This window comes from Nanorana parkeri, unplaced genomic scaffold (genome assembly GCF_000935625.1).
Source record: "Nanorana parkeri isolate BGI_ZX_2015 unplaced genomic scaffold, ASM93562v1 scaffold1051, whole genome shotgun sequence".
In the NCBI taxonomy this organism is placed as follows: domain Eukaryota; kingdom Metazoa; phylum Chordata; class Amphibia; order Anura; family Dicroglossidae; genus Nanorana; species Nanorana parkeri.
In genome coordinates, this window is record NW_017307319.1 from 290,473 (window position 1) to 302,605 (window position 12,133).

Sequence of the window (12,133 nt, forward strand, 5' to 3'; positions counted from 1 at the left end):
TATATTTTTTTTAAAGCCTTTCTTCTTTTGAAGGAGGTTATTTGCATTTGTAGAAAAAGAAATCATGTCCTTCACCACTCATAGGCCACACTGTGCCGTCCGTCAGTGAAAAGTGGCTCCTTGAGGTCCAACAGTGTAATCAACACCGGTCACCATTGAACCACCGTGCATTAGCTTTACGAAGATAGGAGGCGCCGGCAGCGGTACAGGTAAATATATTTACTCTTCATTTACAGGGTTTTCATAGCTAGTCACTTTAAAGCAGATCTTCGGTTTTTCTTTTTTAATTGCATAATTTTTTAAGCTAAAAAATGCATAATTCGCCACAATACTCACCTCCAGTGTTGTCCCCCCACAGACACTCTGCTACCATGCCTTGCTTCCAGTGTCTTTCAGCCCACTTCCTATGTGCCCAGGGTGTCATGGGCACACCCTCTGGAGATGCATTATCACACTGGCCTGGGCTCACAGAAGACTGTTACAGAGAATGGCGCTGATGTTGCTACATGAGCGCCATTCTCTACAGCATTCAGGACTGCCCCCGCCAATGCTCACATCTAATGCAGGTGAATGGATCTGCATTAAATGTGATGACGTCAGCAGGACTTAGACGGCAGGAGTGCAGGATAGGTGAGGCCATGGGGAGCAATCTAGCAGCCTGGCATGAATTTTTTTTTTAAATTTGAGCCCCTAAACCTAAACAAGAAGTTAGCCCTTGCAATGTGGGTGTAGACCCACTGGATGAGTTAATGTTTGGATTCCTGGCCTTCCCCCTTTAAGCAAAATTTTACTAGCTGTCCAGGTTCCCGGCCAGTGCCGTTTCTGGTGTGGGGGACCTTTAATCTAGCGCCGCATATGTGCCTGCACTGGCCAGTCCCCTTACGGTGATGTTGCCAATCAGATTTTTGTTCTGGATCTTGAGAAGACCTGAAGAAGGACCCCACCTCCTGTACAAAGAAGAAGAAGAAGAAGAAAGAAAACTCCGAACTGGAACATCACATGATCGCAGATCAGATCAGATGAGTTAAAGGAATATTCGTGTAGGGTTTTATTTTTTATATTTTTAATGACATCATTAAAGCTGACCATACACTATACCATCTTATTGTATAACCTCCTTTGGATCTACCATCAACTTTGTAGTGCAAGGGCCTGCTTGATTGGATAGATTAGTTAGGTCCTCATACTATACGAGTTGGTGGTTTAAGGTTTGATTGTACAAAGATTGTATGGTCAGATTGTAACGTGAACGGTGACCTTAAAGTAGTATTAAGGTCTGGACGTTTTTCACCTTAATGCACTCTCTGCCTTCGGGTAAAAACCACCCAGAACCTTTTTCTCCCCCAGTACCCCCCACACTTACCTGTCAGCGACGCTTGTCCCTGCCGCCGGTCCCGAAGTGATCCACCATTCCCTGTACTTCCTGGTTGCAGGGGGAGGATACTGATGGCAGGGGAGCCATAGGCTTCTTCTGCCATCAATCAAAGTGTTGGTCAGAGAGAAGGGGCGTGGCTTACCACAGGGCTGTGTGGACACATGGACACACACAGCCATTGCGCGGCTATGGACACACACAGCCATTGCGCGGCGTGGGTGCCTCTGTTAGCCGATGGAGGCACCCGTGCAGTGGGCGGGGGGAAGAGCGCTACGGGGACCCACTTGAAAACAAGCAATTTAAAACTTTTTTTAAAAAAGAACAACCGCCTTAGGCAAAGGTGGGTCTCCTTATCGCAAATATATATTAAAAAAAGGAAGGTTTAATATTGCTTTAAGTAGCTACTCATGTTACCCAGTATCGCTGCTGACCACCATGTGACACAGCGGTTTGGTAGCTGCGCGGCGAATCATTGTACCCAGCTATACATCACCAGAGGTTCGTAGCTACTGCAAAGTTTGGGTATGACGAGGCCCTGACTCTCCGGAGGTTACAAAAGTCTAAAATAACAGTTTCAGGTAGAATGACCCTTTCAGTTCTTTTTCTTATATAAACATTCTGCCGCAATGTCAGCTTATCTTCTGAAGAAATCTGTCCGGCAACAATGGGGACGTTCTGCTCCAGAAAGGTCCGCCTTGACTGTGTCAGTGGAAAGGATTTGGTGATGTCTGTCCTGTGGAATGCACCGCCGCTTCCAGTGAAGTAATGACCAGTTACTCCCGTACACGCTGTTCTCATTTTCTTCCTGGAAAGGTATAAATGTCGCCCTATCTCTTCTCGTCGTTCACATTTTTATCTGAGTTGATGGCGGTGTCATTGTTTCCTTTTCAACGTTTTCAGGAACAGATTATATGGGGCGGCGGGGCAACCAAGCAAATATCAACAAACCTTCACTTTCCATGAGTCATAAAAGGCTTAATGTAAAGGAGGCTGAAACCAAAACATTACTCGCCCCCTAATCCGCCATCACCGCGGTGCAAGTTTGTTTAAAGGAATTGTGTTAAAATATATCCCTTGGGGTAAAAAAGAAAAAGCTCAAATGTAAACAGAAGTATCTTTTTTTTCCCAGCCCTCCCCAACGGGACTGTCCCTGGCCCACACCTATCATTAGATTCAATGCTTTCAATCATGGAGGCTCAGCATCACATGTGGGTATTTCCTAGGGCAGTCTGTTTTGCAAATGCAGTCTGCCTAGGGACGCCCACACTTCCAGACTGACATCCACTCCTCCCAAGAACCAGCCCACTGCTTGCATCGGGGGCTAAGGACTTTTGAGAGGACTACTGAAGCAGGGTGTTTTGATGTTTTCAGGAAGCTATGTACAGCACCCTGCTGGCCCCTCCCACCAGCCATGATCTGGGACTAAAAGGTTATGTAATGAAAATGAAAAGGATTTATTTAGAAATGTCTTTAGCATGTTGGTAGGGGGATAGAGTAACCAGGGGAGGCCGTATATTAGCAGATTAAACGTCACCTTTAAGAAATCTCATCTTTCAGAATTGTATACAAATCTGATGTACGGAGAGGAAACAGGCTGTCAAATGCAGAGAGTGGAATGAGCTGACAGAGTCTGCAAAGCTTGTTCCATCTGAGTATTAGTGAATGGATAATGCCAGTGTAAGTGGAATATTATATCTGCCCTCCAAGAGGCTTTTAGTGGGTAGCAGAAGTTTCCCTTCCGGCTCTTGGCATGAATGCCAACTTAGAAGCGACTTTCATTTGGTGCCAGGGCAGGTTACTTTTCTCAGCACCAAGTAAGCTGTGCCAAGTCTTCATGGCAGGTGAAAAAGAGGTCAGCTCATTAGGAGCCACGGCTCTCACTCTTAAGTCGCCTGGCAGCGTTGAAGGCCTTTTCCTGTTACCCCAGCGTCTGCTCCTTCGCGGGGACCGTCGAAGAGTTTTCTGTTTTGCAATCTCTGTGAATTTTTTTTTTTTCTCTTCCTTGTGTTTATTTTGGTCGGATTCCTAGAACGCGATAATAATGCTTTTCCGGATTTCAGCTAGAAAGTACTTTTTGTGGTAGAAAGGTATTTTGCTCCTGGTAATTTTCCATGCAGGGGCCGAATTTTAGTTTCATGGGCAACCCGCCATCTCCGAGCATGCCAGGGGAGTTTTCAGTGCCAAAACCATACCAATCGTGGACTGTTTGTCTAATGTCACTTCTTTGTTTAGGAATTGTCTGGGAAGGAGTTTGAACAATCACAAGTGGTCACGGTTTGGTGTTTGTGGAGCAGCAGCATGCTCTGCAGTCATGTGCACTAAGAAAGCATTCATGTGTCATTACAGTGGACCAGTATCTTACAATGCATAACATTTACGTGGTTCTTGGGCAACACAGTGGCTTGAGGGTTAGTACCTCTTGCTTGCAACATTGGGGTCCTTGGTTTGAATCCCTACCAGGACAACTATCTGCATGGAGTTGGCATGGGTTTCCTCCCACATGGTGGTCAATTGGCAGCTGTCTTCACTGGCCCACTTGTAACATAGGAACCTCGGCTGTAAGCTCCTTGAGGGCAGGGACTGATGTGTACATGATATAAAGTATTGAATTGAAGTAAATTGACGGTACTATATATCTGTAGAAAATCAATAATATTAAACAGCCAAAGCATCATATTGGAGCGGGGTGGGTTTATTCATGGGCAACCCCAAACTGTAAATCTTGGCCATGGGTCGAGATGACCTTCGACGATATGGCTGGATTGGAAACATGATGGTCAGTTGGCAGCTGTCTAAACTGGCCCTAGTATGTGTATGCATGTAACATAGGAACCGTAGAGTGTAAGCTCCTTGAGGGCAGGGACTGATGTGTACAGTCAATAATAATAAACAGCCAAAGCATCATATTGGGGTGGGGTGGTATTATTCATAGGCAACCCAAAACTCTAGAGCTTGGCCATGGGCATGAGATGGCCTTTGATGAGATGGCTGCAGTGGAAACATGGTGGTCAGTTGGTAGCTGTCTAAACTGGCTCTAGTATGTGGATGCATGTAACATAGGAACCTTAGAGTGAAGCTCCTTGAGGGCAGGGACTGATGTGTACACTATATAAAGTGGGGTCAGGTAGGGTTGCCTAAATTGACCGCTGCCTACCTGTAATAAAATACATAATAATAAACAGCCAAAGCATGATATGAGGGTGGGGTGGCATTATTCATGGGCAATCCAAAACTCTAAAGCTTGGCCATCGACATGAGATGACCTTCAACGAGATGGCTGGATTGGAGACATGGTGGTTAGTTGGCAGCTGTCTACACTGGCCCTAGTATGTGTTTGTGTGTAACATAGGAACCTTAGAGTGTACGTTCCTTGAGGGCAGGGACTGATCTGAACTGTCAATAATAATAAACAGCCAAAGCATCATATTGGGGTGGAGTGATATTATTCATGGGCAACCTAAAACTCTAAAGCTCGGCATGAGATGACCTTCGATGAGATATAGCTGGATTGGAAACATCATGTTCAGTGTGCAGCTGTCTAAACTGGCCCTAGTATGTGTATGTGTGTATAGGAACCTTAGATTGTAAGCTCCTTGGTGGCAGGGACTGATGTGTATATTATATAAAGTGGGGTCTGGTGGCTTGGCCATGAGATGACTTTCAAGAGGATGGCTGGATTGGAGTCCAATCTTGGGTCTATGGTACAGGCAGGTCCTGCCAGCCAGGACTGAATGTTCTGTAAGGCAAAGAGGCAGCTTTATCTAGTACAGGCCTGGGCTGTGCATTTTTCCCCCATGATAATTAGGAGTATTCATGTCTTCTATAAAACCTATTTATACGCTGTCACTAAGGTAGGTTAGGAGCAGTAAAACAAGAAAATGTTCTGTGTAGAAGATGTGATCCTAGCGGTAGGGAGTTGCTGTGGGCACCATGGGTTGTGTGCCTACAGGCTCCAATGATTGAAATCTGGCCCAGCTATCGGCATAAATAAATCACAGACATGTGACAGAATCCTTTTTTAATGTAAAAGTTCTACCTTTCATCAATATGCAGTATTTGGGCTTGAATCCAGTGACGTTGTCTAGGCTCAGGCCATGTCATCAGTCTGCTGCAGGCAAGAGGAAGCATTCCCTCAGTCTCCTTTCCCCCAGGGATCAGACTGGACATTGCAACTTTGTAGCAAGTCACAAGGTGGAAGGCTGTAGCGGGAGCTGATCGGTCTCATACGTTTCTGAACACAGCCAAGAACTGCACAGGCACCAGGATTTACATGATTGTCCTTCTGGAGAGGAAAGCTGATGAAAGGCTTTTTCTGGGGTGGGTTGGACTACCATGGCCTTTGCGAGAGTAATAAATACTTGGAGTTGTTACATTTACACATTACTGAGCATGGATGCACTTCACAGGAGAAGATATATCTGATGCCCACCTGGTAGCGTTGCCACCTGTCCAGGATTCACCCGGACAGTTCGGGTTTTGAATGCTGCGTCCGGGTTTCATAGCAGCAGAAACCCGGACACAAGATGTCAGGCAGACAGGGGCAACCAAAATTAAGATAGGGGCTACTGGCCCCCCACTGAAAATAGTATCAACTGTGCTATTCACATATGAATACGTCACAACTCATTCTCCCAACAAAAATGTCTGCGCATCGCTAGAGTGTTAGGGTTTCGCTTGAAAAAAAGGCGGCAACCCTACCACCTGGACAGGCAAGTTTGACAACCTGGCTGCTGCTGTTTACCGAACAGTTGCTTCCTTACCACTTGACAATCACAAGCACAGCTGAACAGAATTTCAATAAAAGATCGTGACCTGTTATTGAAGTGTTACAAGTGTTTGATGCGCTGGGGCTCTATTTTCAGCTCGCAGTATGTGAAAGAAGATCAGTGGAGAAAGACTTAATTTTTCTTCTGCCCGTATTTATCACAATGACCGATGAATCCTCTCCGGGGTCTCACCCTGCAGATCCGGACAGTTTAACCTCTTCAATAAATACCGGAGCAGCTGAAGCCTCCTGGCAGTTCATGCCAGACAGAAGCGCCCTTGTGTGACATGGGGTTATAAAGCGGCGCACAATGTTTTCTCTGTCACACAGAACTCTGTTATTCCCCGCCTTGGCCAATAGCTTCCCAGAGGCCAAATAAATCTCCTGGAGTTTAATATTTTTACGCGGCCTTGAACCGGAGATGTCCATCATATATAGTTCACAAAATGGCCGCCGGGTCTATTTTTCTCTCTCTGACTTTTTGGCACTTTGGATCCCGATGAAGCGCCTGGAGCCGCCGCCATAGACTTGGAACTTTCTGCCATTAGTCCCCGTGTTATACTTTAATGATTTATCGCTGGTCCAGGATACTCCTTTTTTCAGGATTTTTCAATTATTTATTCTTTTACTTTTTGATTTTTTATTATTATTATACAGGATTTATATGGCGCCAACAGTGTGCGCAGCGCTTTACAATATAAGGAAGACATTACAATCACAATACAATTCAAGACAAGAAACAATTCAAGACAAGAAAAAAGACTTGGTTGACATTCTCGAAGGGTTCAACAAGCAAGGAACAACAGTCATTGAATTGGATTGGTGCATGATGACAGGAGAAAAGTGATCCACGCTGTGCCCTGGAGGACAAGGAGAATCTCGATGTTGGGTCTTCTTGAGATTTCACTGAAGCCACCAAGGCTGTTAATTGCAGAGAGCATGCCTTAGGTTCGAAGGTGAAGGATGCCACAATTTGAGTGTCTTCTTTATCACAGCACGTTCCGATAGATCTTTTTCTGCTCCCAGTGCAGAGCAGGGCCAGGACCTCTCTGCAACAAATCTGCAAAGTGGTAGCACTCATCAGACACTACAAGATGGTTGTCCTTCCAAGCCTTTGGCAGGATAGTATTACAGGAAGCGATCCAACCATAAATCTCATCGCTAGTCTTCCTGGAAGATGACCAGGGAGATTCAGAGTGAGTGTTGCCAGTAAATCCTTTTTAAGGAGCCTTCCAGTACAACGTAAATTCATGCCCTTTCTTATCTTCCGTTTCCCTTTCTACTCACTCATGGTTAATTGTTTTCTCCTGTACTTTTGCTGAAGGGGAACCCATCTTCTTTTCAGATGTTGCCTTGGAAGGTTCCTGGATATAGATATGTTGGTTCAAACTAGCTCTTAATTTATGGGCTACTACAGACATTAGCAAACCCCTCTGCCATATGGATTGGGGCAGCGGAAATATGGTGCGTGTGTGTGGCAGGGGAAATATGGTGTGGTATTCTAATTTATTTTATTCTAAAAATAAAATATAAATAACCATAAAAACCTCATTAGAATTATCAAGCCTCTTGGGTTTTAAATTGCATCTCTAGACAAATCTTTTTATAAAATGGAGACCTGTATACAATATTTTTGATTTGTCCCCAGAACAAAAAGTAAGGGAAAATCTTCCAGGAGGGATCTGATCTGGAGGCAACTGTCTCAGATGGATATTTCCCTCACTTTGCAAGATTTCCTTTAACTTCCTGTTTCTCTGGGACAGGAAGTGAAGGGTAATTTCCCCAATGGTACACAAACATGCCTAGCCCGATATTTCTGGCATCAGGAAGCCGGGCAGCTAGTCATTATATGCTGCCTGGCTTCCTGATTGGCCGGGTAGGCGGCTCCATGCTCTCTCGTCACTTGTGACAAGAGAGCATGGAGCCGCCTACCCGGCCAATCAGGAAGCCAGGCAGCATATAATGACTAGCTGCCCGGCTTCCTGATTGGTCGGGAAGCTGGCCAATCAGGCAGCCGGGCGCCCTGTAATGACGCAGACAAAAAGAAAGACGTCAGCAGCACTCCAACAACAATAACAGCAATTAGATGCTCATTTATTGACAGATGCTGTCTCTCATTGGCCAAATGAGCATCTAATTGCTGTTATTATTGCGGCTTCACGGCTAATCAGGAAGCCAGGTGGCGAGTCATTCCACCCCGCCTGGCTTCCTGAATGGGACTTTCGGTATCGGCGAGTACTGAACAAAAAATATCGGTACTCGTACTCCGTACCGGTGCATCCCTACTTATGAGACGGCCTTGCTCACGAGGGGCTGAAATTTACGGCCCCTTGGTAACGTGTCCCCGGAAATCATTTTAAAATGTTGTCCACTATGGCCGCAATATACTGATGGATATTAAACCGAATTTCTTCACCCAAACCCCCGGCCCTTCCATTCCATCCACTCCATAAAAACCTTATCTGTCGGGTTTTCTCTTTAATTAGTCTTTGCGGCTATAAAATACAATCCTTAGTGCTGACCCCTACACGTATTTATTCTCTATCTCGTTCCACTTGTACGTATTAGTCAGACATTGTTTATCGCCGCCCCCCCTCCCCCCCATCTCTCCGAGGAATATGATTCACACGTTTGCAGATTTATTTGAGCAAAACGCAATAAATATACAGCTTCAATTTTCCCCGCTGGAGCTCTGCCAGGATTTTTAATGAATCCGGCCTGTGCTATTGAAGTGGTCTAGGATCTCCAAAGCTCTAGGCTCTGTTAGATTATACACATACTCTCGCTCTCCTCCCCCCCTCTCGCTCTCTCGCTTCTCGTTCCCTACGGACCGTATGAGTCACACACCAGCGAGGTTTATTTTTCAGACTTGGCTCTGGTTAGAATTAGGAAGAACCTTGTTATGAGTAAAACAGAAGAAGGCCTCTTTCTCTGTCTCATCCGAGTAGGCCCCAGCTTTAACCTCGCAGGCGTTTGGCGGCCGGGCCCGTCATTAGCTGACCTACGCTTTTTTCTTTTTAATCATTAACCTTATTGCCAATTCCCTTGACCTGTAAACAGCTGACATGTCAGTGGCCACACCTAGAAGAGTGCCGGTGGAATTGCAGTGAGCAGCCGCTTGGTTTTATAAGGCTCGAAGGATATAAATTCTATTTTTGCTACCAAGAAACCTTTAAATTGGGCCTGGCATTCCAGACAAGGTCCACCTTTTTTTTTTTTTCCGTGTGGCCTTCCTTCCCCTTGCTGAATTAAAGTGCAAAAAAACAATTGCTCTTTGGGGGGTGAGGGTTAGATTAGATACTTGACTTTCCCCCTAACCGCAGGGAGGTACCATCACTATCTTGCCGGCGAGATTCCTGGGAATACTGAGCGGTGGTGTATCTAGGGTATGGCACATGACCTGGATGCCACTTGAAAGGGGGGGGGCGCAGCTCCGTGGGTTAGTGAAAGTTCACTAACTTGGCAACTAGAGACACTTTGGACAACATTCCACCCAGCTCCTGGCTACCAGGGCCATACACATTTCCCCGCCTGGCTCTTAAAAATCACAGCGGACAGGAAGTGAATGCAGGCGAAACCCCTTTGGCCAGCATCCCACCCAGCTCCTGGCAGCCAGGGCCAAACACATTTCCCCACCTGGCTCTTAGCAACCAGAGCGGGCAGGAAGATGTGTATGCAGGTGGAACCCTTTGGCCAACATCCCACCCACCTTCTGCCAACCAGGGCCATAGACATTTCCCCTAGGGTTACCACCTGTCCAGGATTCACCCGGACAGTCCGGGTTTTGAATGCTGTGTTCGGGTTTCATGGCAGCAGAAACCCGGACAAAGGTTGCCGGGCAGACAGAAGCAAACAAAATTAAGATAGGGGATACTACCCCACCCCCTCCCCCCCACCTAAAAATAGTCTCAACTGAGATATTTACATATGAATGGGTGCCGCTATTTCCATATGAATAAGCCACAACTCATTCTCCCAAAAAAATGTCCGTGCGTCGCTAGAGTGTTCGGGTTTCGCTTGAAGAAAAGGTGGCAACCCTAATTTCCCTGCCCGGCTCTTGGCAACTAGAGACACTTTTGATAACATTCTGCCCAGCTCCTGGCAACCAGGGCAATACACATTTCCCCACCTGGCTCTTAAAAAACCACAGCGGGCAGGAAGTGAATGCAGCCGAAACCCCTTTGGCCAGCATCCCACCCAGCTCCTGGCAACCAGGGTCATACACATTTCCCCACCTGGCTCTTAGCAACCAGAGCGGGCAGGAAGATAATGCAGCCGAAACCCCTAGGAAGTGAATGCAGCCGAAACCCCTTTGGCCAGCATCCCACCCAGCTCCTGGCAACCAGGGTCATACACATTTCCCCACCTGGCTCTTAGCAACCAGAGCGGGCAGGAAGATATGTATGCAGGTGGAACCCTTTGGCCAGCATCCCACCCACCTTCTGCCAACCAGGGCCATACACATTTCCCCACCTGGCTCTTAACAACCAGAACGGGCAGGAAGATGTGTATGCAAGCGAAACCCTTTAGCCAGCATCCCACCCAGCTCCTGGCAACCAGGGCCATGCACATTTCCCCGCCTGGCTCTTAACAACCAGAACGGGCAGGAAGATGTGTATGCAGATGAAACCCTTGGGCCAGCATCCCACCCAGCTCCTGGCAACCAGTGATGTCACTGGTTGCCAGGACCTGGGCAGGATGCCAGGGGCGCATTTTTTTGTAGCTACGCCTCTGATGCTACAGTAAAGAACAAGATCCTCTTCTCATTTGTGGTACTTTCCCCGGGACCTCATCAGAAAGGATTATGAGGTCACCCTCACCTAGACACCCCAGGGTACAGAAGGCACCCTGGTTGAGAAATGCTGATATAAGGTTATAGCTGCACTATACACCAGAGGTTACCAATGTGCATCCGGCCGATAGGGGATACAAATCATTTTCATGGATCCGCCCACGGTCCTGAAATGAGGAGTAATCCTCTTATTTTGGGGGCTATATGATGGAAGGAGACATGATAGTACCTCCTGTTCTAGAAGCCTTTGCTATGAGGCATGTTATTGACATCCTGAGCGTTATGAATTGCCTGGAGTTCTACTTTAACTCCTTTTGTTCCCCATGTGTAGGCTTGCCGCAGTCTCCTTTGTTTGTGTGGGCACAGGCTGTACTCTCTGCTCTGCAGTTTGCAAAGTGCGCAGTACGTTCCCAGTAATGTGCTGCATACAGCTGTGTATTATGTAACCTGCAATATTAATAGTAAGTTATTGCTGCGTGTTTTCCGGTGTGGCAGGTTGTTTAACACTTGGCATATAGGACAAGATGTTCTCCAGGCTGCCAGGATAATTGAGTACACCCTGGAAACTGTCAGAATAGCACAACCTAAAGACACCCATCTAATGAATACATCGCGTAGTGCAAGACCAGCAACTTTCATGGCATTCTGGTACATATCTTGCAAGCGATCTTCGGGCGGCAGGGTGCTGATGTTTGTGCATAGGCGGATTTGGACAGCATTGGGTAAAATAAGGTGGAAACCCCAAGTAATGCTAAACACTGTGCACCCTAACCCCTTTTTTTCCTCCTTGCAGCTCAGTTTTGCTTCCACTTCCTGTCTATATGCACTGCAGCAGTAGTTACAGACTATGCCTGCACAGTGTCTGTTGAAGCTGCTATAGTTGCCATTGCTGGCCCATGTGACAGGTGACAACCCAGGAGAAAAGCTGGAAGACTGGGACAGAGCGTTGTCACCCTATGACAGGATGTTTTCCCAACAAGGACCTCCGTGGCATGTACTCCTTGTAGTAAGATGTCAGGTATCGGTATCTTGACGGGTCCTGGAAGACCATCAATGGCAAATCTCTCACCTGCCCACTGTTCCCATCTGTGGTGGGCCTGTATTGCACCTCTGTAGAGTCTCCGGCTCATGTTGAACTGGTAAAGCTCGTTACAGTCCACAAATAGCCCCCCCCCCCCTCCCTTGGGTGCGGGGACTTGGG

The 12,133-nt window shown here is 46.8% G+C and overlaps 1 protein-coding gene across 1 annotated transcript in view; it reads left to right on the plus strand.

Moving 5' to 3' along the window:
- The window catches only part of SETBP1 (SET binding protein 1), a 175,627-nt gene that overhangs the window by 137,581 nt on the left and 25,913 nt on the right, over positions 1 to 12,133 (plus strand). The window contains exon 7 of the mRNA XM_018567453.1: positions 11,665 to 11,677. Within this exon, the coding sequence (XP_018422955.1) occupies positions 11,665 to 11,677 (13 nt within the window). The remainder of the gene's footprint in view (positions 1 to 11,664; positions 11,678 to 12,133) is intronic.